This window comes from Heteronotia binoei, chromosome 21 (assembly GCF_032191835.1).
Source record: "Heteronotia binoei isolate CCM8104 ecotype False Entrance Well chromosome 21, APGP_CSIRO_Hbin_v1, whole genome shotgun sequence".
NCBI classification, from domain to species: domain Eukaryota; kingdom Metazoa; phylum Chordata; class Lepidosauria; order Squamata; family Gekkonidae; genus Heteronotia; species Heteronotia binoei.
In genome coordinates, this window is record NC_083243.1 from 180,802,625 (window position 1) to 180,830,328 (window position 27,704).

The 27,704-nt window shown below is 42.4% G+C and overlaps 1 protein-coding gene across 1 annotated transcript in view; it reads left to right on the plus strand.

The window, feature by feature from the left end:
• Window positions 1-19,880: 19,880 nt before the first annotated feature.
• ERCC3 (ERCC excision repair 3, TFIIH core complex helicase subunit) overlaps window positions 19,881-27,704 on the plus strand; it is a 43,577-nt gene continuing 35,753 nt past the window's right edge. Inside the window, exons 1-4 of the mRNA XM_060261862.1 lie at window positions 19,881-19,956; window positions 22,100-22,305; window positions 24,510-24,746; window positions 26,948-26,997. Coding sequence (XP_060117845.1) covers window positions 19,938-19,956; window positions 22,100-22,305; window positions 24,510-24,746; window positions 26,948-26,997 — 512 coding nt within the window. The 5' untranslated portion in view covers window positions 19,881-19,937. The remainder of the gene's footprint in view (window positions 19,957-22,099; window positions 22,306-24,509; window positions 24,747-26,947; window positions 26,998-27,704) is intronic.

Genomic DNA, 27,704 nt, shown 5'->3' on the forward strand with positions numbered 1-27,704 from the left:
CATGGGCAATACTGATCACTGTACGCTAATTCCTGTAGATCTGCGTTCCTCTAGAATGCAAACCTCGCAGGGCAATGTCTCCATAACAGGGGAACTAACCAGCTATGTGGAATAATCACATCACAGATTGAGAGCTAGTTCACGACAAAGGTCATGCGTCACGTTCTTCAAAGGTTGACTTCCATTTTTAAAAGAAGCACGTTTCTAATCTCCGCGGAGGAGATAAAACGTTAAAAAACAAAGATGGGATCTGCTAAGAGGTCAGGGGGTGTGGCGTCGATAGTGAGATTCAAGGATATGTCACAGAGAACTGTTTAAACCTGACATACTGTCCTATCTGCCTTGCCCTGTTGTCCAGTAATGTTTCATAAGATCCAGTCTTCCTTTCTCTCTCACCTCTGTTGCGGTTTAGAGTACCTAGACTAGAATGAGTAGCAGTATATAAAATAAGCTTTTCGTTACTGATGGCGCTCAGCAGGGTTTTGTCGATAGGATGCACATTTGATTTTGTGAGGAACAGTATTTGTAGAATTTGTGCAATTTGCATTATGGTGAGCATGCAGAATTTGGTTTTCCAGGTTGTAGGGTTCTAGCTTTTGACATGGCATATACAGGATTTATTTATTTATAATTCATTAAAATGTTTTTATCCCACCTTTTCAGCTTTGCTGAGTTCCAAAGGTGGCTCACAAATTAAGATACATCACCGTACTATAACTGTAAATCCACAGGAATATGAAATAGAAACACCACATAGAACAAACCTGAAAACGGCACCAAAAGTATGAGTTATCAGATAGCTGTCACACTGTGCCTAAACTCAATAGACTTGGTGCCATATGAATGTCTCTGGGAAGGATATTTCTCAGTTGGGATGCTACGATGGAAAAGGCCCCTCCTGTTGCCTGCCATCAAACCTCAGAAAGCAGGACACATGTAAAAGGCCTCTGAAGATGGCTGCAGAGAATGAGCAGGTTCACACGAGAATAGGCAGTCTTTCAGATTTGGGTTCTTAATTGTTATAAGGCACAGCGAAGCTCATTAAAAACAAAGCTGAATACTCATGTGCATCTCTTTAAGTATTAGTAACAAAGAGTCATATTTGAGAACATTATCAAAGTATCCAGCTTCAGGCATCTGAATATAATTCAGTGCTTCAGAAATGCTTGTGGAATGTTCTAATCCCTTCGGAAAAGTAAGTCCCCCGAATAAGTCTATTTACTAGTATAATGCGGCAATAAGTCACTAAAGAATCACAAGTTCCATTTTCTAGAAGTGTTGCTCCCAAACATTTCCCAGGGAAGTCTTTGAGGGCAGCCTTTACAGCAGCATCGAGCTCTGAACACATGTGTCCGTAGGTAGTATACAAATCTGGCTGTATTTTGATTAATCTAAAACATTTTGTTGTTCAGACAAAATACTGAACAGTAGTGAAATCTGGAACAATATCAAGTAACTGTGTGAGAGAGACTTGGGGCCAAACACAAACATCATTCTCAGTCTCTTAAGCTCAGTGAAAAGTTCAGGCGCTTCAGACTCAAAGATAACCCAGTTAGTGTTAAGCATGGTTGTATCCACAGAGGTAGACCTGTTAGTCTACTGTAGCAAAATAAAAGTCCAGTGGCATCCTAAAGATTAGCTATTTATTCCAGCATAAGCTTTTGTGAGTCAGCTAACTTCTTCAGATGCCGTGCAAGCATGGTTAAGGTCAGTGTTAGTGGTTTAAAATCAGAAGGGGAATTTGCATGGGAGAGCATGTCTGATCCTTTGGCTGGGGTTAAGGAATGAGAATTATTGCAAATGCACCAGCCTCCATAGTAAGAGCACAGCGTTTCAAGCATCAAATGCTTGTTGAACCAAAAGGCAGCTGTGCGACAGGTCAAAGGACTTTTGCGATACTTCCAAATTCTGCTAAGCCTCCCATCAAGCTGTAACTATGCAAATTGTGTAGAACATGGAAATTAAGTACGTATGCAAATGTGCATAATTTGATCCACTGGTAGTTGTGGGGGGAGGGGGAGGTTGACCCGAGAAGCCTAGCATCCCAGCAATACCAAGCAATGTATATATGTTTGGCATTTGTGGAATCAGATGTCCTCATCCTGTTCATCTGTCAGTGTTTTGAAATCTAGCAGGCAGACAATCATTGCAGCCTCTCGGTGACCTCAATAATTTGTCGCTGCATCAAGGCTGATTTAATAGAAGCGAGTCTTGTTCTTGCAGTGTGACTTGAGGGAGCATGTTTGCACCCTCCCTTCTCTCTGGACAACAGTAACGTTAGCGGACAGAAGTCTCCAGCTTATTGACTTAAATGTGCAGGCTTGAACTGTTAGTCTGAGAATGTCCTGGTTGAAATGCATAGTGTAAATGGGTGATGGAACACTCATTCAGTGGCTGTCTTTCTTACCTGCATCTTTAGCTATGTGAGCAAATGTATATGTTGGTGCTTTCTTTTGTAATCTGTTCTGAAGTAAGTTGGATGGATTTTCATGCCATCACCCATTGCCACGCGAATGAAGCTTGAGATGCATGAAAGCTAGGATTGCGTGGGAAGTAAGACGACCAAATGGGACTAAAGCAGGCAACTTGCTTTTAGATTATAGGATCCAAGGCAGAAAATGGCTTTTTCAAATCTTAGAGGCTGGCCTTATTTGCCTTAACTTGTTTACCTTCATTTGGTTACCAATCACCAATGTGAGGGTTGCTGTTTCTGCCTCTGGGGCAAAGGGCAGATTTCATTTTGGTATGACAGTTGTCTTCCTCCTTCCCACTCTTGTTCTTGGTACGCAGAAGTCTGATCTTGACACAGGAGAGGAGTAATAGTTCATCTTAAGAGATCCTTCCGGTGGAGGTAGGGACTTAAAGGATACTGATGCCTCTCTTACTAGACGAAGGCCTAAGATGTAACACTTGAAGGGACAGAGAATTTTATATTTAAGATATTAGAAGGGACCTTTTCAAATGTTAATGTTGCTTAAGACTGCAGGTAGGACTGTGCTGATTAATATGTAAGGATGCAAAAAGCTAACTGATCAGGGTGTTAATAGCCATCTGATATAACTAGAAACACAGAGCAAGTGGAACAAAACCTAAGTGAATGAACTGGTCATTAAAAATATGCAAGTGTTCAGAATGTGGTACCTTTTAAATATTTGCAGTGGACACAAATAGAGGGGCGGGGGGGGGGGGAGGTTTAAGCCAGGCTTTTTGCCTTTCTGAGTGTGTGTAGTTTGTTAGGACAAAACGAGCAGACACCTGGAGCAGGCTATACAGATATACGTTCCTGCCTCTCCAGGGTTCTGAGCAGCCTCAGTGGTACTAGACAGAGCCGGATTAACAATTAGGTCAGCTAGGCACTAGCCTATAGGCCCCCATGCCTTTAGGGGCCCCGGGATGGCTTTCCCCCCCTGCTTGCAGCCCTCCCAGCCTGCCCGCGCAACCAACAACCGAGCTGCTCTTTGACCAGCTGCTGCTGGTGGTGTCACCAAGTCTGCCTCTCTCTGCCTGTCCCCTGCAGCTTAGTAATAGGAGCTTTTGAGAAGGTGCCTGCAGGCTTCAGTAGGGGCCGTGGGGCGGGTGCTCAGGCTCCAAGATAATTTGTGAGGAGGCCCCCAAGATTTCGACTACCTAGGGGCCTCCACAGGGTTTAATCCGGCACTGGTACTATACATGAAAAATGCCTTAGGGTTTTGGTTCATTTGCCGCGTATTCTTCCATTCACTGTTTAATTTCTACCCAACAGGCTGTTTATTTAGGCCTGTTCATAACCGTAAGTAATAGACTGTGCTTTAGCTCCCACTTTGTTCTGCAGAACACGAGAGGTATCCGTGATCCAGAACATGCAAACCGCATGTACGTTTATTTTTTGTTCTGACTGCATAAGCATAAATGTATAATTTAACAGCTTGTGTAATCTTAACAAGGTTGCTTCTGTTACCAAAAAGTAGGAAAATGGACTTCAGACAGAATGTAAGTGCAGGCGCTGTGTGTTTTAAATTTGTACTTCCTTGCCAAAAGGGAACTATTTGAAGTTTGTGGCAGCGTTCAGATTCTCTAATCATTCATATCGCAGTGTACAGGTTTTTCTTCTAAATGCATTGCCACTTTCTTACAGTGACCAGGAAGAGAAAAAAATGCTGAGAAAGGTGACTGTTTTTTGTGCCTTCAAGGAAGTACTGCATTTTGTCTTGACAATGGCAATTCAAGGTGCATATTGCTGATAGGAATTTCCCCAAACTGAGCTACAGCATCTGGTGTCATGCAGATGGGATTTACATAGTTAGAAATCCGTGTTGCAATCCAAGTAGCATTGCGATATGGTAAGCTTATTAATGCTCCAGGTTTGCCCATAAGTTACATGTGCCTGATTGGTGTCAAATTTAATGAGGGAATCTTAGTCTTTTCTGCTAGCCACCTCTGAAGGTTGCAGAGGAGAATTTCAAATTACTGTTCAAGTAGCATCTGAAAGAGTATTTTACTTTGTCTGTAGGTTCTGTGTACTGCATTAAATCATAGGCATACCTTATACCCTCACGTAAACTTGTCACTGAAGTGGACAAACCGAAAAGAGTATGGTTGAAATAGTTAGTGCTTGGCAGCAAGTCTAGTGGAAAGGAGCCCAGAAAACCACCATTTGTAGCCAAACGAGATTTTGCTAAATAGGACAGCAAAATTCTTGATTATTTAGCTTACGGTCTTTTCAAGGAGTAATATAATAAATTGGATGGTTTTTTGAAAAACAGATACGCATCTCCATCTCAGTGGAACATATTTGGAATTTTAGAGATTGCTGTTAGTTTTAATTATATCTCATTATAAGCTTACTAGAACAAAGTTTCATTTATCAAAGATTTCAGGTTTTCACGGCTGGTAACATCATTAGGGTTTGTAGACTCTTTCGGACTCAAGTGCCATGTTCTACTGGAGAAAGTTTTCCTTCCAGACGTTTCGTTCTCAGCTGCGGAGAACATCCTTCTCCGTAGCTGAGAATGAAACGTCTGGAAGGAAAACTTTCTCCAGTAGAACACGGCGCTTGAGCCCGAAAGATTCTACAAACCCTAATAAAGTTTCATTCCGTTGGCACCTTTAAGACCAATGAAGTTTTAATTCTGGGTATGCGCTTCGTTGGCCTAAAAGGTGCCACTGGAAACAAACATTGTTCTATTGCTTCAGACCAACATAGCTATCCACCTGAATCTATAATATTACTAGTAAGATATGGATGTAGAGAGGTAAAAGGTGTTAGGAAGCAATGTCCAAATAATATAGACTGTTTGGAAATATTTCAAAATCATGTACATTTCATATCTTCAGCTGCAGTTACAAGAAAACCGTCTAGCAAGTCCCTGGAGAAATGGCATATGCATTTTGTAATTAAATAGTATTTATCACAGAGCTGGTTTCGCGAGCCCAAGGGGCAGGAGGAGAAAATAGCTCCCTCCAGGAGTTGGCGACTCCATAGGGAGCAGACGGGACCGGGTCTGAAGGTAGAATCGGGCCGGTTCCGCCACGCCGAGAGAGGGTTTCATATGTAACACCAAGTTCAAGCACCTCGGAGTAAGCATGCTTCTCTGTAAGCATCATTCAGCCGATTGTCTGAAAAGATGATGCCTTCATGTGTCTTAACCTTACCCAACTGGCTTTTGTCTGTTTTGTGAGTAGAGCTCAGACAGTGCATTGGTTTGTACTGGTTCAATCAGCAGCAAGCCTTATACTCCTCATACTGCAATAAACTATTTCTGAAACTGCCCAAGTTTCAGAAGCAGCTTGTTTGATCAGAGCTATCGTGAAGAAAAAAAAAGATTTAGGGGCCTTCTTCAGAAACTGCATTGCTGGGATCTACCTTGAAAGATCAAGGAGATGCCATGTTAGAATAGTTTCCTGGTTTGCTCGTTAACGTCTGCCCATTTAGTGTGTAAAGGAGCATGCCTGCACCTAGCTTCGCTTTCTGTAGAATCCTTAAGTAGCTTCTGGCCTTTAAGACCACGTGAGGCGTATGAAATTCATACACAAGCCTGAGTTACTTCCTTTTTGTGTGCCAATATGACAGGGTTTGTTTCTGTTCTCTGTCCTTTAAGCTCCCATGGCTTTGACTGAATTTGGGTGCAAAGAGAAGAGGAGAATGTGAACATAAGGTTTACATGAAATATTGCCACTGTCTTTAGAGACGGTACCTAACAAAATAGGAAAACATTTGAAAGTCAGGTTCCCTAATAAGACTAAACTTGGAATGTAAACTGTTCGTTACATTTAACTCCTTTTGCTTTCTTTTAAATAGACTGTTGTACTAACAGTTCAGAAGTGCACATCCAAAAAAAAGAAAAATTACCCTTCTAGTTACACCATTAACAAAAATTACACAGATCTCAGAGTGCCTTTTTATATGCCTTAATTTGGTTTGTTTACATATTAATTAGGTTGTCTGGGGACGTCATGCAAGACCAACAAACAGACTTTGAAACGTACGTACTACTAAATGTCAGACTTAAGCAATTTAGCTTTATTTATGACAGACAGAGGTTTCAATTAACTGTGTTGTTACCATGATTATTTCTATTAATTACCAAACACTTACATTTTTTGAAAGGGTTCAACAAAGATTAATCTTTCTCTTTTAAAAGCAGGGATAGAGTATTTGAGCAAAATCCATCCCGAACGAAGCATGCTGAAGTCCCATTGATTTCAGGGAGAAGGTTGAGTGAGCACATGCTTTAATCTTGCTTCTGAAATCTACGGCACTTCATTTTCGCTTGGCTGGGTTGTGTTTGGGAAATAGGTATTTTGTACACAACCATCTTGTTGTCTACAAATCCTCACTCGTCACCCCTTGCATTCTGATCTTCAGAACACAGCGCGGTGCAATGCTAATGCTGCTGAGATGTTCAGTGTTCTCAGGTGAGCTGCTAATGGCTGCCTACTCCCGAGATAGTTTTTGTACTAAAGGAAAGTGTTTGCTTAAAACAGGTGACAGTATTGTTTCCGTACAGACAAATCAGATGCGGTTTCAGTGAACGCATTTCCTTGTGAACAACGCTTCGATATCAAAACATACATCTTGTCCCCTGCCATTGTCCAGATTTAATGCGGTGCTAATGAGTCAGCTACACTAGCAATCCATTCAGTTACTCGTTTACCACAGTGTCTGACGCCAGCTCAAAAGTTTTTAAGAGAATTGGGCAACGTTCACAGCATAGTTCCTTTTTTCGTTTTTAAATGTAATCTTAGAAATATCCACGCCTATGGAAAAAAGAAAACTTTATGTGCTTGAATGTAAGTTCATGTGGTTATTTTTGGGATAGCAAAGGTATTACTGCCAGCACACCAATACTTCATTGCTGGTTATTTCCGCACATGTATTCATAGCACATATGCATTTGCCAATCACTGAAAACCAAAGCTTTTCTATCCCTGTACACGGTGATATTTATGTAGCATAGTGACTGTTACTTTGTTTTTCAAATGTTTATATGCTTTGTGCTGGATATATAACTACCAGGGCTGGCCCAATAATATAAGCAACTCAACTGGTTGTTTGGGCAGCAATATATATGTAAGGGTGCCACGAAGCAACGTGCAATCTGAGAGTTGTGCCCAGCCTCCTGTGACACAGCCATGGCTCCTGGGGTTATGCCATGCAACCCCTAGGGGGAAGCAAGATATTTTAGGCTGGTCCTGATAATTGTGTGTGCTAGTCAGTGTGTTACTTGGCAAGGCTTGGCTCATGCGTAGTGTCAGCGATGTACAAAACTGGCCTTGTTGAAAGAGCAAGGAGATTTTAGTGCATTAGCATAAGTTAAAAGTATGCCCTAGCCTAAGGGGGGAAAAGATGCAGAGGCGAACAAAGTGAAGATATGTACGACGGTATATGCAAAATCCATTTTTCTTGCGGCAACTACAAAAAAAGGAGACTGCGATAAGAAATGCCGTGAGTGCGACATCATTTCAGACTTTTTCGCAGTGAAAATTTGGTAGAGGGGGAACGGTTCCTTTAAACTGTAGATTAAAACTTTGGTGCAAGTTGCAATTTACTGTAATTATCTGTGAGACAGAAGCTTGACTTGGTCGCTCTGTGGCACGTTCAGTGTGTTCCCTGTGCTCACAGATGATGTATCTGACTCACGCCTGAGTAACTGTTCTCACACTGTTGGGCTGACAGATACTGGGCAGGTCTTCAGATTCACCTTGAACAGAGATGTCGAATTCATTTGTTACGAGGGCCAGACCTGACATAATAAATGCCAGTTTGTCAGGTGGGGTCATACGTGCCATGAAACATAATGCCAGATGTCAGAGATATAAGCTTTATGAAGGACACAGGCAAACCCAATTAACAATATTATTTTTGTTAATACTCAAAATACAAACCTGCTTAAAACATTAACACTTGTACAGTATCTCCCTGATGCCTGCCCTCCCACATTCACTGCCCATTACAGATTAGCAATGGGAGAGTATACAGGGCCTTTGCCATCTGGGAATAAAAGTAATGAACAGTTGCTCACGGGCCAGATAAGAGCCCTAGACAGCCTGGTTCTAGCTTGCCGGCTGTATGTTCGACATCCCTAGAGCAAGCATTCATGGAAGCTATTAAAACACCTTGTGGCCTTGTATAGGAGAGAGATGACCGATGCTTGTCCATCTGATGATCACAAAACTTTAAACATTCTTCAAAATGCTGCCATGTGGCATCACTGCACATTGTGGTATCAGCCTTATAACTTTCTTATCAAAATTAGATAAAACCAAATTTGGCAACTATCCGCATGAGGTCCGACTTAAAAAAAAACAAACGCTGGAGATAACCGCTCACGTTTATCCTTATGATGAGCAGATACCTGTTTCCTTGTTCCATAGTTAAGCTAGCATTCTAAAGATTTGTTCTCTACATCACAAGAAACCAGACGACTTAGTTTTAAAAGCGATAAGAAATAACTGAGGATTAAGGCAAGGAAGTTGGATTTTGTCAAGCGATACGGTGCAAACGACAATAACATCACGAGTGCATACTTCATATAGTCAGAGGTGCACCTGAGCAGTGTATTTCCATAGCCTCAGAGTATGCCTCCTCCAATTGGTTTCATGGCAGATTTTTGATTTACACATGGCAGGTCCAAAAAAAGCAGAAAATTGAAAATACCTTGTTTCTATGATTTCTACAATTCCATTACTTCCGTGTACTTTACACCATCAGATATAACCACACGATGTCATCGATGCATGTAGTACAGCGCTTGTTTGTGCAATAAACAGCACTTAATATACGTAACAGGATTGCCATGATCGGATGTTCCCCCTAAGCCATGGAGTCTTGTGAGCAAAAATTCTATTTTGTGAGCTGCTGGCATTAAAGTTGTGAGCTGCTGCATAAATTAGTTTGCTCTGGGGCTATCTTTCCTGAGCTAAGACAAAAATGTGTAAGCCGGAGGCCAAAAAATCTGTGATCTAGCTTACTCTAACTCAGTTTAGAGGGGACACTGGCCATGATGAAGAATATTAGAATTTAGATGTAAACCTTGGCTCTCAAAAACTTATACCCTGAAAATCTCATAGGTACCTAAGGTGCTACGGGACTTGAATCTAACTATTCTGCTGCAGATAAACACTGTTATTTTCTGAAACTAATCTAAAATTTTGACACCTGTGTTAACTAGGGGAATTATGTGTTTAATCGTGTTTAAAAAAGATCGGCATAATATTGTATTCCTAAAAAAAGAATTACAAAAAAATTGCATAGATCAAATTTAACCGAAATGTCATAGAAGCCTGCAAGATGAAACACACTTTCACATCAAGTTCCACCTTTTGAGTCACACATTACAATGGATTTTGAATACAGTATACATATCTTCATCATTCATACAAGTCTTTCTGTATCATTAAAAATGAATTCTGGATCTAGCCCACCATAAACTGCAGTATTCATTTCCAATGGTCTGTTGCCTTTGTAACTTAGGGGAAAGAGGGCACTAAGAAGTGAGCCTCAGCATCAGTATAATGGGCCAAAGTATTTCTTGTGCCATAGCAAACTAACCATTGCACAGCTTCCTGGGGAGTCCTTCTTTCTCATTCCATAAGAAATTCAAAGCTGGATTCCTTCTTGGTTCAGTGGGACGTCAGTCAGCGACATGCACCAAAGTGAGCAAAACCAGGGTTTCTAACATATTCAGGCTATCGACCAACAACAAAAATGTGTTGTTGTTGTTTTAAATTACTGTTTTAATATTTTTTGCATTTCTCAACTTTAAAGCGTCTTTAACAAAACTGTCCGTACTGCTTTTGGCAGTAGCTGAGAAGTTGGGTGAAAGGAGGTCTTGTATAGGAAAAGGCATATGATTTTTTTTATGGACTCACCTTTACGGATCCCCTTCTCCATTATAGCTAAAAGAACAATGAAGGCCATTGGAATTTTCCGTAATAACTTGGTTCTAATGAATCCAGATCTTCAAGTAAAGCTTTGATCCACCAGAGCATTTTGCAGGGAGTGAAGAGTTTCAGTGTGTGTTACAATAAAGATATCTGTGGAAGGTCCCAGGTTTTTGAATATAGAAGAGTCCAGTTAAGAAAAGATCTGTGCAAACAGGTGTTGGGAAAGATCTTGGAGACTGTTGCCAGTTAGAGTAGACTATACTGGGCTGGATGGAGCAATGTGCTGACGTTCATATATTTCTCAGGTGGAGAAATAAGTATCTCTTTTCTAAGAGCCGGTTTTGGTCTCCTAATTTCCAACAGATTTACAAACTACCATGACCTTGGCAGAGACTCGTTTAGGATAACCTGTTTTTTTTTTTTACTCCCCACCCATCCCAAGACAGGCAGGCAAAAATTGTAAGCAAAGGATTGTGCTTTCTTTTCGGAACAGGGTCTAAACTGTCTGCATTTCGCATTGCTTGCTTTTTTTTGCTAACAGCAGTTTAAAACTTGATACCGTTTGTCCTAAAGTGGGAACAAGATTACTGCAACCCAAGTGTGTTCAGCCTATCATCCCATACCTCATATGATTTTTCTTACGGAAATATCACTGTAAGTACGGGGAGGAGATGCTGGCTGAAGTAGACTTTTCAAAAAGCTATGAATTAAAAATGTGTAAATTGTATCCTTTTGATCTAATGTACATTTTTTTATGCAGCTTCAGATTCTGTATTTAATCCCTTGTTTTTTTTCCCTCTGTAAATGTTTTTACTCTGTTTGAACGCTGGGCACAGTTTGTAATGTATGTACACAAAGGTGTTTTTTTTCTATCAATTGTTGACTTTTTTGCACATTTTTTGAAAATGTTTAATTTGTACACTGATTTAATACTCTGACCAACTGTTATGGAGTGTATGCAAATGACGTATGTGTGCAATGTACTACTGTCTTGAATGTATGAGAATTTTTAAATTCAGTATAAATGTGTGTTAGCGTCTGGCTTTATCTTGGTTGAGGAACTCAGGACATTAGCTTTGCTTACTAGTTCCCCATAATAGTTCCAGTCTGGCAATTCAGTCGCTCCTGCATGAGTTTCATCACACCCAATAAACTCTGACCGGGAACTTTCCAATTCACTTCAAGCATTGGGAGACATCTGCTGATTTACCAGTCAAATACTATCAATTGACTGCCACCTACTTCATTATTTCAAAATAGCTAAATTCAGGTTTTTTCCCCCCTGTAATTGGCATAATTCTCACCTTCGTTACAGTTCTCATAAAATGTTTTAAATGCTTGATCATTATTTGACTGGACAGCTGCCCAAATCATTTTAACTTGCCAAAAGCTTGGTCCTTTCACTCGGTGTGAGGAATACGCATGCAGAACATTCTGCAGGTTTGGAATGAAGAGGGAAGCCACGTCTTATGTGGACCTCTGTGTACCCATCAAAGCTGCTGTGGAGTTCTTGATTGTGGCAAATGTGTTTTAAGAGCTTTCCAAATATAAGGTGTATAAAAATGCTTTTTGTGTACCGTCTGTTCTGTCTCCCACAGACTTATTCCAGTTTCATTTATACGTTTTTTTTAAAGAAAACTTGTTTTTTAAGGGTACTGCATTTAGTTATATAAATATATAAGAGCTTTGAGAGATAATTTACTAGATAAATATATTTTCAGCTGGCTGATGTTCAGAAAATATTTTTTTAATTTTTTGTTTTTAACCATTCAAAATGTATTTGTATTTCCAAAATTGGACATGAATTGTATATTAAAACACTCTGGCTGGACAACAGTATGGTTTGTCTTGTAAAGACTTTTTTTTAAAGCTAAAAGTATTTCCATGATAGAGAAAAGACACTGTTCTGAAAAGCCGCGGGCAATCTGAATTCAGAGCTGCTTGACAAAACAGACACAAAACAAGTCTTGGAAAAGTCAGATGTTTTGTTTCCCTATGTTTTTTTTTCCTGTTGTTGATGATGTTTGTTGTTGAGCTTAAACTCTTGTTTTTCTGGTACTGGGGAAAATTTAAGAAAATTGAAGGTACTAGCAGAAAACTAGTTAATGCTTAAAAAGTTCAAATTGGCAACCTAGTTTGTGCTTGAAAGAATATTTGTATAATGCTTAAGACGTACCAACTAAATACTTACGTTGGGTAAAATAGTGCAGTGGTGGATATCAAAAACCAACAGTTAGGAAAAGTGGTAGGTATTGTTTTTTAAAGGACCTACTAACTGCCTGGTACAGCTTAGTTGTTCCGTTGTTCATGCACATTTTGACCTTGTTTAAGTCTCAAAACTGTGCTTGTACAAACTGTATAGAAACATTTTGATTTTTTAAAAGAATAATCTATGTATTTACCTGTTTTATTTTCTTGCTGGTAAATGGCTTTTATTTGGGGTTTTTTTTTATCGAATATAAGAGAAAGCCATGTTTATATTATGTGTTTGACCAAATGACTTTGTTTTATGAAATTTGTATATTGCTGGTACACATCTTTGTTAGGATGATTGTGCATGAGGACCTGCAAGAATTAATACAATGAAAGATTTTTTTTTTTTCCCTTCCAAGTTAATTCATTCTGGAACGGTTATGGTGCAAAGGTTTACTGGATGTAACCTTAATGAGTTTATGGAATGACTATAGATAATGGCACTTTTAAGTGTTAATAAAACAAATATTTATTTCCCGTTTGAGTGTCTTTTGTTCCGGAAAAAGTTCACAGCACCAGTGCGTTGATAGTATTTCACGTTATATTATATGAAAAGCTCTTACAATTTTCCGGCATGGAAGCAGATTGTGCTTCCTAAAATTGGCTGTTTAATTATGAGGTGATTTCCAGCCCATGGTGCAGTTTAGGTACTGTGCTATACTTCATGCCACAAAGGTTGCACTTACATATCTACGTATAAATAATGCAAACTGGATAATTAGAATTATATGTTTTACATAAGCAGTAAAAGCAAATGATGTGATCGTGCAAGCCTGGTTATGAAAATGCATGTGGCCAACAGTCCTTGAGATTCTGACTGGCACCAAATGTATTCCTTTGGGCTTAATAACCCTGAAATGTGTACAATTTAAATCAGCTGCAACTATTGGTTCTAGGAGAAACTTCATGCAACGAAAATGGCCCCGTTAGGTTATTAAGTATACATTAAGGAATCTAATCCAGTGGAACCTTAAAGGCTACCAAAATATACTCCCAAGATTTTATGCATTAGAGCTCACTGGTCTGATGCATGATACGTGTGTCTGCTACACTGAGGCCTTTAAAAGCACACAGAATGGTCTTGGCGGATTGTTTTTAGTGACTTTTAAAATTGGATTTTTTTAAATGCTTTTCGAGGAGAAATCTATCTAAAGATAGTTTTTGATTTAAAAGTCATAGTCCAAAGGTCATTCATCATTAAATATGACTTAGTTTTTAATTATATACCATGAAGCTGTACATAAGAACATAAGAGAAGCCATGTTGGATCAGGCCAACGGCCCATCAAGTCCAACACTCTGTGTCACACAGTGGCAAAAAATTTTATATACACACATACACTGTGGCTAATAGCCACTGATGGACCTGTGCTCCATATATTTATCTAAACTGTATATTCATGCCACGTGTAATTTTTTCGGTAAATGAATTCCATTAATCCATTTACAATGTCACGGTCTCCCAAAGGTAATCTTGGGCAATTTTTCTATCTAGACAACATTATCGCAGATGATTCCTTCTGCAATTCTGCAGAGATAACATGCCTCTCCTTCACAGAAAAAAATGTTAAATAATACAGTGTTGCAAAAAAGACCTTAATCCCATTGTTCCTCTGCAAATCTATGTAGACAGAATCAACCCTTTACCTCTTAAATTCTAAATTTCAAGAAGCTCAGTGAAGATTGTTTGAAGTGGAATAGATCCGCACAAGGAGCTGTGAGGGGGAAGGGCCAAGCAATGAAAATGGAAGTGAAACCTTTTGAGGAGAAAACTCCACAAGTTTTGAGATTTGTGTGTGCATAAGCCTGAGGTTTATATTATTCTCTCCCTGGAGAAAACCTATAATGGCAGCAGAGACCCAGTTGGAAATATTTTAATGAAGTTCCTCTACTTATGGATAAGGCAGGCATGTGTGCAAAATGCAAACTTTTAAGATTATGCCAGCAAGAATAAGAATTATGTGATAAAACCATGATTTAAATCTAGTCTGATCAGTGATTTCAATCAAATCCACCCTTGCAGACCCAGAATCAGATTTCACACTCTGCATAAGCCTGTTAAAAAAAGTTGTGTGGCATTGTCAGATTTATTGCTATATCATGATGTAGCCCAACTCACTAGCTTGATTAAAATGCTCCACCTACTCTCCAAGAAATCATCTGGAATAAAAAAAAAATCTGAGAGGCCCTCCTCTGTAAGAGAGAACCCCTTTTTGGTAAATACGCTTCATGTCTGGAAACGATATAGAAAGTTCCCAGTAGGCGGCCGTGTTGGTCTGAAGCAATAGAACCAAGCAGGAGACAAGCGCACCTTTAAGACCAACTATGTTTTATTCAGAATGTAAGTTTTCGTTTGCTCTTAATCAGACTTCATCAGACAAAATGGGAATGGCAAGTAGAAACTCTTAATATAAGTGGGCAGTGAGTTGGTACATAGAATCATCGGAATGTTTTTAGCAGATTAAAAGAATCACAAATAGGGATCTGTGTTTGTTAGTGTTAGAACAAAGCAGGGCTGAAACAACACTGGAGGGTGATAAAAAGCAGACTGCTGTTGTAGGTGTGAAGTGCCATAAATCTAGGTAACATTCTGGCTTTGTTAGTTTAAATAGAGGGCATGGTTTCTCAAGAGGTTATAACATACATTGGGCGGCCAACGGTAGCTCTCCAGATGTTTTTTTGCCTACAACTCCCATCAGCCCCAGCCAGCGTGGCCAATGGCTGGGGCTGATGGGATTTGTAGGCAAAAAACATCTGGAGAGCTACCGTTGGCCGCCCCTGACAGACATTATAGTTTGCCATTAGAAAAAAAAGGAAGACATTAAAATACACTGGCGGATGGGTAGGTATATGCAACCCATATATATATGTATATATGCAGGGCTTTTTTTGCAGCAGAAACTCATTTGCATATTAGGCCACACCCACTCGATGTAGCCAATCCTCCAAGAGCTTACAGTAGGCCCTGTAAGAAGAGCCTTGTAAGCTCTTGGAGGATTGGCTACATCAGGGATGTGTGGCCTAATACGCAAATGAGTTCCCGTTACAAAAAAAAAGCCCTGTATATATGTATATGTTTGCCTTACTGCATATACCAACCCATCCTCCACTGTGACCTAATATGCAAATTAGTTTCCGCTGGGCGCTTTCTACAACAAAAGCTCTGATTAGCCCCTCTATTTCCCCTCTCTCACCTTTTAATAACCAATCCTGGTTTGCCCCTGCAAATAACTCATTTTCCATATGGAAGACTTCAAAATTAAATAGGCTAACTGACATACTTTCAAAAGGCTCACTGCTGCCAAAAAATGTTTTAGAAGCTTGCAGCAATGTTACACTTCCATGGCATCAACGCTTACAGCTGCGCCACTTGGTAGAACACTCTCTCCCAAAACTTAGAACACACAAAGGCCTCACTGCATTTGAATTGCTTATTAAAATTCCCACCCTGCATATTAAAATATATATTTCTGTGCTTTACAACTTACCATTATCGCTTTACAGTGATTAGTTCCCTTCTTACACTTTTTTCATGGCAGAAATATTGCACAAATTCCCTCTCTGCTCAAGACTGGAGCCATATTTCCTTCACATTCAAATCCCCTAGCATCACCATTCGCACCCAGTTTTTCAAAACCCTGGCGCGTTGGTATCTTAATCCGCAGAAATATTTTCCACAAAATGTTCAATCCCCACTTTGCTGGAGAGGTTGTAAAGAAACTGGCACATACAAACCTTGCTGGTGGTTTTGTTCTTACGTTCAACATTTCTGGAAATTAATCATTATTCAAATTCATGGTATTACTCATGTACAATTTCCTCTCCAAATGGAAGCTCTGCTATTGAATCCTTGGCACCATTACCTATATTAATAACTCAACTAAAATGGATAGGGTTGCCAAGTCCAATTCAAGAAATATCTGGGGACTTTGGGGGTGGAGCCAGGAGACTTTGGGGGTGGGGCCAGGAGACATGGGGCGGAGCCAGGAGCAAGGGTGTGACAAGCATAATTGAACTCCAAGAGAGTTCTGGCCATCACATTTAAAGGAACAGCACACCTTTTAAAATGCCTTCCTTCCATAGAAAATAATGAAGGATAGGGGCACCTTCTTTTGGGGCTCATAGAATTGGACCCCCTGACCCATTCCTTTTGAAACTTGGGAGGTATTTTGGGGAGAGGCACTAGATGCTATACTGAAAATTTGGCGCCTCTATCTCAAAAAACAGCCCCCCCCCGAGCCCCCAATACCCGCAGATCAATTCCCCATCATTCCCTAAGGGACTTGTTCATGGAGGTGCATAATGGCTTTGGGGGCGGGGCTCCCCCCCCCCCCCCGCCAGCTGGCTGGGGGAGGGGGGAAGCCTGTAAAACCGGGGGATCCCCCGCTGGGCCCTGGGGATTGGGAAGCCTAAAAATGGAGCTAATAGAAACTCTCTTTTGCAGCAGCTAGGGCAGTTCTGGCAAGATATTGGAAAACTAATACAAAACCCAGTCTCCTTGACTGGCTCCTGATGGATAGGAGTACTGTATTATGGATAAATTCTTAGCTGCTCTGACCCAAGGTGAAATGGACCCTTATATATCTCAAAATTTGCGTCGGCTTGGTTTCCAGTCCCTGAATTTCTAGCTCATAAGCCAGAATTTGCATCAATCCTGAAAGCTATCAACATTATTTTCTAACTTTCTTATATTTTTAAACACCTATAGGTGAAGTTTTGAAGTTGCCAGGTATTTTAATTGTTTTCTGAATATTTTGATCTTATCTCTCTGTATTTGTCTTCAATCCCTGGTTATTTTTAATTGCATTTGACTTATTTATGTATGAATGTATATATTTATATTTCTTTCAATAAATATTGATTTATTTTTTAAAAAAAAAATCTATCCTGCAGGACAAATCCATGACGTGGGGATTATAACCCACGCCGCCTTCTTTCTTTGTTGAAAGGAATTTCCCTTTCTACTCTCCTGCTCTGGTACGGCCTGGTGTTCATGTAAACCGGTGGGAGGGCGACACCAAGTTTATCCACTTAGGGCTGGGGTTCGCCTATCCCAATCCCATCCAACCAATTATGGGACGAGGAATGGCGATACCATCTCCCCCCAACCCCCCTTCCATCTCAGCAATGGAGGAAAACCAGTTCCGACCAATTCATCTATTGGTCATTTGAGAGCCAGTTTGGTGTAGTGGTTAAGTGTGCAGACTCTTATCTGGGAGAACCGGGTTTGATTCCCCATTCCTCCACTTGCACCTGCTGGAATGGTCTTGGGTCAGCCATAGCTGTGGCAGAGGTTGTCCTTGAAAGGGTAGCTGCTGTGAGAGCCCTCTCAGCCCCACCCATCTTACAGGGTGTCTGTTGGGGAGGAAGAGAGCCAGTTTGGTGTAGTGGTCAAGTGTGCGGACTCTTATCTGGGAGAACCGGGTTTGATTCCCCATGCCTCCACTTGCACCTGCTGGCATGGTCTTGGGTCGGCCATAGCTCTGGCAGAGGTTGTCTTTGAAAGGGCAGCTGCTGTGAGAGCCCTCTCAGCCCCACCCACCTCACAGGGTGTCTGTTCTGGGGGAGGAAGAGAGCCAGTTTGGTGTAGTGGTTAATCACATAGACTCTTATCTGGGAGAACCGGGTTTGATTCCCCATTCCTCCACTTGCACCTGCTGGAATGGTCTTGGTTCAGCCATAGCTGTGGCAGAGGTTGTCCTTGAAAGGGCAGCTGCTGTGAGAGCCCTCTCAGCCCCACCCATCTTACAGGGGGTCTGTTGGGGAGGAAGAGAGCCAGTTTGGTGTAGTGGTCAAGTGTGCGGACTCTTAATCTGGGAGAACCGGGTTTGATTCCCCACTCCTCCACTTGCACCTGCTGGAATGGCCTTGGGTCAGCCATAGCCCTGGCAGAGGTTGTCCTTGAAAGGGCAGCTGCTGGGAGAGCCCTCTCCAGCCCCACCCACCTCACTGGGTGTCTGTTGTGGGGGAGGAAGGGAAAGGAGATTGTGAGCCGCTCTGAGACTCTTCGGAGTGGAGGGCGGGATATAAATCCAATATCTTCATCTGCCTCCCAGGGGGTCTGTTGTGGGGGAGGAAGGGAAAGGAGATTGTGAGCCGCTCTGAGACTCTTCGGAGTGGAGGGTGGGATACAAATCCAATATCTTCAACTATCTCACAGGGGGTCTGTTGTGGGGGAGGAAGGTAAAGGAGATTGTGAGCCGCTCTGAGACTCTTCGGAGTGGAGGGCGGGATATAAATCCAATATCTTCATCTACCTCACAGGGTGTCTGTTGTGGGGGAGGAAGGGAAAGGAGATTGTGAGCCGCTCTGAGACTCTTCGGAGTGGAGGGCGGGATATAAATCCAATATCTTCATCTGCCTCCCAGGGGGTCTGTTGTGGGGGAGGAAGGGAAAGGAGATTGTGAGCCGCTCTGGGAGTCTTCGGAGTGGAGGGCGGGATATAAATCCAATATCTTCATCTGCCTCCCAGGGGGTCTGTTGTGGGGGAGGAAGGGAAAGGAGATTGTGAGCCGCTCTGAGACTCTTCGGAGTGGAGGGCGGGATATAAATCCAATATCTTCATCTGCCTCCCAGGGGGTCTGTTGTGGGGGAGGAAGGGAAAGGAGATTGTGAGCCACTCTGAGACTCTTCGGAGTGGAGGGCGGGATATAAATCCAATATCTTCATCTGCCTCCCAGGGGGTCTGTTGTGGGGGAGGAAGGGAAAGGAGATTGTGAGCCGCTCTGAGACTCTTCGGAGTGGAGGGCGGGATATAAATCCAATATCTTCATCTGCCTCCCAGGGGGTCTGTTGTGGGGGAGGAAGGGAAAGGAGATTGTGAGCCACTCTGAGACTCTTCGGAGTGGAGGGTGGGATACAAATCCAATATCTTCAACTATCTCACAGGGGGTCTGGTGGGGGAGGAAGGGAAAGGAGATTGTGAGCCGCTCTGAGACTCTTCCGAGTGGAGGGCGGGATATAAATCCAATATCTTCATCTTCTTCTTGTTCTTAACCTTTTGTTGCCAAGCACAAACGCCGCAGCCAAATATAATTCGCCGAATGCTTAAGGAGGACTTCACAGGCGTCCCTTCAGCAACCCTATGGCAGCCCCTGGACCCCTAACTTGGCTCATGCCTCTGCCCGCGGGCCCAGCGCAACAGAGCGCCACTCCTTTCTTGCAGCGCCCCTGCCGCGAGCACGGCCTAGCCAGCTACAGCAGGCGAAGAAACCGGATCCACTCCTTTTTTTTTTTCCCTCTCGTGCTCCGGAAGCGGCGGGGCTAGAGGGCGGTGCGCTTGGGAAGCCGGCCGAGGGCTTGAGCAGAGGAGTGCGAGAGATGGGCAGGAAGGAGCGAGGTGAGCAGGCGCGGCGGCTCCGGGATCGAGGTTCCCAGCCACCCACCAACCCGCCCATTCCCTATCGGCTGCGTGGAGGGCGTCCCTCTATCCTTCTTCGCTGCTCCTTGGTTCCAAGCGGGGAGGGCTTGGGGAGGAGGGCTCAGCAATTGGCGCTCTGCAACCCGTTGAATTCCAAGCAACCTGCGTGTGTCTGCAGAGATGCGCTGTGTGACCCGTGGAAGGGCATGCTGGAAGAAATGTCGTGCGTCTAGATGAGGGTTGCCAATCCCCAGGTGGGGTAAGGGAGCCCCCGGTTTGGAGCCCCCCCCACACTGCTTTAGGGTCGTCAGAAAGCAGGGGGAGGGGAGGGAAATGTCTGCTGGGAACTCTGTTATTCCCTATGGGGATTTATTCCCATAGAAAATAATGGAGAATTGATCTGTGGGAATCTGGGGCTCAGGGCGGGGGCTGTTTTTTGAGGTAGAGGCACCAGATTTTCAGTACAGCACCTACTGCCTCTCCCCAAAATTCCCCCCAAGTTTCAAAAAGATTGGACCAGGGGGTCCAATTCTATGAGCCTCAAAAGAAGGTGCCCCTATCCTTCATTATTTCCTATAGAAGGAAGGCATTGAAAAGGTGTGCCGTCCCTTTAAATGTGCTGGCCAGAACTCCCTTTGGAGTTCAATTATGCTTGGCACAGCCTTGATCTTGGCTCCACCCCTAATGTATCCTGGCTCCATCCCCAAAGTCTCCTGGCTCCACCCCTAATGTCTCCTGGCTCCACCCCCAAAGTCTCCTGGCTCCACCCCCAAAGTCCCCAGATATTTCTTAAATTGGACTTGGCAACCCTAGTCTCGATGCCACCTTTGAATAGGCTAGGGGATAGTCAACGGGAAGAAGAGTCTTGCTGCTGAACATTAGAGAGAAACGCCACTGACTGTATTTCGAGGGGTTCCCATGTCTTTAAAAAAACGAAATTCAGAAAATTAGCTGCAGCCTGGCTGGTGTTTCCCAGGCTCAGCCTTCGTTCCTTCCATCCAGTTCGAGAGTAAACCGATCTACTGGGGTTTTGGTTTTTTAAAGCTACCTCGTTTTTTTTTAAAGCAGTACAAACCCCCCCCCCCCATAAGGATAAGATGGTCGCTCCCATTAGTGGGGAGAGGCAATGTCTACCTGCATCCTTATCTCTAAATGTACAGGGTGGGAGTCTTGGCATTGAGCAAGCCCTGCGCTTGACCCACCAAAGATCCTCCGCTCTTGCCAGCAGAACCATAGTCGTTAGGCTTGGACATTTCTGTTTGTTGTGTGTCTCTTTCTCCTCCATGGAAGATGTGCATTCTGTTAGGGATGCTCATTATCTGGCTGTGAGATGAATTGGGGCATAGCTGCATGCAGGCATAATTTGGTGGCTGTGGAAGGTGCCATTAAGTCGCAGGCAATTTACAGCAACCCTGTAAGGTCTGCAGAACAGGAGACTATCAGAGGTTGCCTGCCACTGCTTACTTCTGCATAGCAACCCTGGGCTAACTTGGTCTCCCATCCAACCAGGGCTGACCTTGCTGAGCTTCTAAGATCTGATGAGACCAGGCTTGCCTGGACTATCAAGCTCAGGGCAGGTATATTTTAACCCCCTCACCCTTGTTTAAAATAAAGTGTATAGTTTGGAATGAAGTCCCTTATTTGAGGGGTATTTAACAGGTTCTGGATTTCTTACACAGAAGATGCCTGCTAGTTATTTACATATAAGCATGGGATTCTTTATTATAGGGTAAGTTTACTGTGGAGGAAACCTCACAAAAACGTCTGAAGAAACTTGTGGCTGCTACCAAAGAGAAAACTGGTAGCAGTTACCGTTTTTTTCCAGACATTTTTTCTGAAGAACGTGTCCTTTCTTCACAGTGAATCTGAATTAGAAAGTAACAGATGGTTGAAGCGAACCCTAATTCTTGTTTTAAGGCAGCTAAAAGAGTAGTTCTCTGAAGAATACTGCCCCCCCCAGTAGATAATTTCTGATAGGGAAAAGAGTACCAAAGGCATGTGTGTTATGTTTGTTTTCCGCATTGCTCATATTGTACATACATTATCATTCTGTGGATTCTGTACCCCTGAAAAACAAGTAAACTTCAAGGTTTTTTTTTAAAACTTGTGTTTTGATGTTCAGATAAGAAGAAATCTAAGAAACGGCATTATGAGGAGGAGGAGGAAGAAGAATATGATACCACAGGTAGAGATTCCCAGGAAGCAGTTCCCTCAGCAGCAGGGAAACAAGTGGAAGACTCTGGAACTAAAGTAGATGAATATGGAGCAAAAGACTACCGGAGCCAGATGTTGCTAAAAGCTGACCATTCCTCACGTCCGCTATGGGTGGTAAGTCCCAATAAGTATGTAGCATTGCAGAAAACTTTGCCGAACTTCTAACAAAAGCACATGTATAGAAAAAATACCAAGAAATATTGCAACTATCATAAACAACTTTATGATAGAGTAACATCTCTTGAAATTGGTGATGTTTGTATATGAAGACATAGCAACACAAATGGCATAGGGCGCCCAGTTTAGCTTCTGAAAAACTTGACGTATTACTTGGGGCCTACAAGCCCTCTCATGGACATCAGTACTTCCAGTTCTTAAAAATGAGTTGGTTGCTTTAACTTTGTTTTATTCCTTCTAAGCCATATTCTGGTTTAACATAGTTTATCCTGAGGTATTACTTTTTTATTCAGGATCATTGTCAGCATTGATTAGGTGTTAGAATTAGAAGTATTATTATGTTTTACCGATGTAAGTTATTATTTTGGATTTTTAAAAAAATTATGTATGATTATTGAAAATTTTAAATAAAACAAAAATTGTTATTTAAAAAAAACAAACGAAGGCCTGACATTTTTAAACGTTTCGGAAAAACTGAGAAGCGGATCAGATGCCAAGTTTATTTTCATGACTTTTTCATTTTATTAAATTCACTGCGATTAGTTTAAAATTCCTTTGCTGCGTCTGTCATTTGTATAGTTAACATATGAACGTTCAGCTGTTTAGGTGAAGCCTGGTAAAAAAATTAGAAGGGGCTGCAAGAATGGAGAGGAATACAGGAAATTTCCATGTGCCTTCTGTGTACACATTGGATACTAGCCATTATCATTTTTTAAAAAAATCAATAAAGGCTAAAGTAACCTACTTTCGGCACTGTGATTTTTAGGAGGCAGTGTGTGCGCGCACACAACACAAACATGAACTGGAAGAGAACTCTCAAGAAAAGGCAGCCTGTTTCCTGAGCGTTCTCCCCAAAAGCTTATTCGTGCTGCCTGATCTCTCCATTGCTGATCATGAGCTATGTGTGTTGCATAATGTTACTATTGTACTGGCAGGTAAATAAGAGGACTTTCCCTTGCTGGGTACATAAAAGCAATGGTGAAGCTCCTTACGCCAGTTTGGTGTAGTGGTTAAGTGTGCGGACTCTTATCTGGGAGAACCGGGTTTGATTCCCCACTCCTCCACTTGCACCTGCTGGCATGGCCTTGGGTCAGCCAGAGCTCTGGCAGAGGTTGTCCTTGAAAGGGCAGCTGCTGGGAGAGCCCTCTCAGCCCGTCCCACCTCACAGGGTGTCTGTTGTGGGGGAGGAAGAGAACCAGTTTGGTGTAGTGGTGAAGTGTGCGGACTCTTATCTGGGAGAACCGGGTTTAATTCCCCACTCCTCCACTTGCACCTGCTAACATGGCCTTGGGTCAGCCATAGCTCTGGCAGAGGTTGTCCTTGAAAGGGCAGTTGCTGTGAGAGCCCTCTCCAGCCCCACCCACCTCACAGGGTGTCTGTTGTGGGGGAGAAAGGTAAAGGAGATTGTGAGCCGCTCTGAGACTCTTCGGAGTGGAGAGCGGGATATAAATCCAATATCTTCATCTACCTCACAGGGTGTCTGTTGTGGGGGAGGAAGGTAAAGGAGATTGTGAGCTGCTCTGAGACTCTTCGGAGTGGAGGGCGGGATATAAATCCAATATCTTCATCTACCTCACAGGGTGTCTGTTGTGGGGGAGGAAGGTAAAGGAGATTGTGAGCCGCTCTGAGACTCTTCGGAGTGGAGAGCGGGATATAAATCCAATATCTTCATCTACCTCACAGGGTGTCTGTTGTGGGGGAGGAAGGTAAAGGAGATTGTGAGCTGCTCTGAGACTCTTCGGAGTGGAGGGCGGGATATAAATCCAATATCTTCATCTACCTCACAGGGTGTCTGTTGTGGGGGAGGAAGGGAAAGGAGATTGTGAGCCGCTCTGAGACTCTTCGGAGTGGAGAGCGGGATATAAATCCAATATCTTCATCTACCTCACAGGGTGTCTGTTGTGGGGGAGGAAGGGAAAGGAGATTGTGAGCCGCTCTGAGACTCTTCGGAGTGGAGAGCGGGATATAAATCCAATATCTTCATCTACCTCACAGGGTGTCTGTTGTGGGGGAGGAAGGGAAAGGAGATTGTGAGCCGCTCTGAGACTCTTCGGAGTGGAGGGCGGGATATAAATCCAATATCTTCTTCTTCTTCTTCTTCTATGCTGTTTTATGATACTATTGTATGCGTTTTCTTTCAGGCCCCTGATGGTCATATTTTCCTTGAAGCCTTTTCGCCTGTTTACAAATACGCTCAAGATTTTTTGGTGGCCATCGCGGAGCCAGTTTGCCGACCTACCCATGTACATGAATATAAATTGACCGCCTACTCCCTCTATGCCGCCGTCAGTGTTGGTTTGCAAACAAGCGACATAACTGAATATCTGCAAAAGCTGAGTAAGACTGGTGTGCCGGATGGTATAATTCAGTTTATCAAGGTAAATTTTTATTGGGGGGGGGTCATTATTTCCTTTACCGGTATATCTACTCTGAGTTAAGATGGTGGAAATGCAATATAACGAAAGAAAGGGATCGACTGCCATGTTTGAAGTTAGTCCAGGTTATCAATGGGCAAATGAAGTGATTTGTTGAGAGTGACCTTCTAGCATAAATTTAAGGAGCTTGAGGTCAGAGAAAGTGTCCCCAGAGATGACCAAAAATGTGCTACGTGGTAGCTTCAGCAGAGAAATGCTACAGTATGGTCCAGAGCTTCCGCTAGTGCCATAGAAGCAAAATCTGTTACAGAAACCTGGAAATAAAATTATATTTCCCATTTGCTTGTGTGAACTTGGTTGAGAATTCTGCAGATCTTTCTGATAAAAAGAGTGAGCACTGTGATAGAAAAGTGACATCCCTGTGATAACAAGCTCGTGTTCCCTCAGCCAATCTATGAGAGAACTACGTGGATTACAGTCACTGTAATCCAGACAACGGGCAATATGGTTTATCAATAAAACCAGGAGACGGAACAATGCGCGCGCACAGATATCTCTGTTCCATAGTGTTTATCAGTGCTTCAAAGAATCAGGTCCATTTTGATAGCACGTCCAGTGTGGTACAATTTTTAATTGGCCAATTAATCATGACCTCATGACTGCCTCAATCCCATTGGGCCATTTCCCCCTGAGTTACAGGAGCTGGTGCCCAGGTATCTTTTGAGTAATTTGCTTTCTGAAACAAAAATTATTTTTTTTATACGTTCTATAAGCTCTTTTCCATCCAGAGATAAGTATAGCCAGATAGGAGGCTCGTTGCTATGGAAATGTGGATCTTATTCTGGGATGGCTAGGCTGTGATAACATTACGCGTTTCTGCTTTTTGGCTCCCTTTCCAGGAGTGTGCCTAGGAAGATTCCTTTCTTACTGCTCAGCACTTCCCCTGACCTAGTGGCTTGACCTTTCCCCTATTTAAAGAGTTGCTTAGAAAAATAGGAATTTGAATATAAAAGGCAGTTCTTAATAAAAAAAAAAATATCAAAGCTTAATATATCTCATTCAGGTATGATTCTCTGTGCAAAGCATGGCTAAATATGACTCTTAAATTGGCTTCTGAGATAATAGTGCAAGCTTCAGGTTCACACTTAGTATTGGCTTCTTAAGGCAATAGCACAGGCTTTAAGTTCACACAGGCTGACTCATCTATCACTTATGTTGAGTTGTCATCACTGCCCATTGTATGGTGGATGTTTTCTCTCCCAATGCCTGGTACCATAACATAGAACAGAGGTGAGGAAATCCACAGCACAGTGAACAATGGACTTGTGATGAGTTTGGCTAAATGGATATGAGCAGGGCTTTTTTTTTGTAGCAGGAACTCCTTTGCATATTCGGCCATACAACCCTGATGTAGCCAATCTTCCAAGAGCTTACAGGGCTCTTAGTACAGGGCTTACTGTAAGCTCCAGGAGTATTGGCTACATCAGGGGTTTGTGGCCTAATATGGAAAGAAGAAGATGAAGAAGATATTGGATTTATATCCTACCCTCCACTTCAAAGAGTCTCAGAGTGGCTCACAATCTCCTTTACCTTCCTCCCCCACAACAGACACCCTGTGAGGTAGGTGGGGCTGGAGAGGGCTCTCACAGCAGCTGCCCTTTCAAGGACAGAGGCTCAGAGCGGCCTACAATCTCCTTTATCTCCCTCCCCCACAACAGACACTCTGTGAGGTGGGTGGGGCTGGAGAGGGCTCTCATGGCAGCTGCCCTTTCAAGGACAACCTCTGCCAGAGCTATGGCTGACCCAAGACCATCTCAGCAGGTGCAAGTAGAGGAGTGGGGAATCAAACCCAGTTCTCCCAGATAAGAATCAGCGCTCTTATCCACTACACCAAACTGGCTCCTGCTACAGTAGAGTTCCTGCTATGAAAAAAACCCTGGATATGAACAAGAGAGAAGTTAGAAACTCCTCATGGCATATGCTTTGTCTAGATCAACTTTGGCAAAGTTTAGGGCTGCAAGTTGTTCTTTTACAGTGCACTATTGTAGTCATCTGATTTTTTTTCCCCCTGGACTATTTAGTTCCTAACATAGGGATCTTGTGAAATCAACTGGCAATGTTCTCTGTGAATGCATAGTTATGTGCATAATACAAAGCAGTTCCAGCCCAATGTTATGTCTCTAATTAATATTTTTCATTTGTAGCTGTGCACTGTCAGCTATGGAAAAGTGAAGCTGGTCTTGAAGCATAACAGGTAAGCAGGTACTTATGAACCGCAATGAATATTTCCAAACCTCTCACAGATTTCTGTTCGCTGCTAGTTTGTTTTATTAATGCAGTTTCCGTACCCAGCTCCTCCCCTTTCTTAATATTTTTTTTTAAGAACCACCCAAGGCAGTTCATTTTTTTTTATTTTATATCGTTTATAGTCAAACATTTTTCGCTTAGATTAAAGGCAGGTGACATAGTGTAAATCAATGCAGTCAACAGGACATGCGGTAAACAATGCATTAGGATTTGGATTGGAAAAACCTGAGACAAAACCGGAAGCTCTAAGGTGACTGAAGGAGAAATTGAATAGCAGGATCTACTTGCAGCAGTAGACAGTACAAATTATACACGGTGATACAATCCACAGTCCTCCATCAGGATTGTGCTTGAATGAGAGGTCCATCCTTTTTAGAGTATCTTTGCTGTAGATTTCATATCTTTTATTTATTTATTTTTCGTATTTATATCCCACCCTCCCCGCCGAAGCAGGCTCAGGGCGGCTAACAACATTAAATATCAACAATAAAGCAGTAAAAACAATGACAACAATAGCCGTTAAAATTAAACAATTTGCAATTTAAAATTATTAATACAATTTTAAAACAGCAGTTTTGGTGCTAAGTTCCATACCATGATGTTGAGCAGCTCTGTGCTTTGGTTGAAGGCCATTCGAAATAATGTCATTTTGCA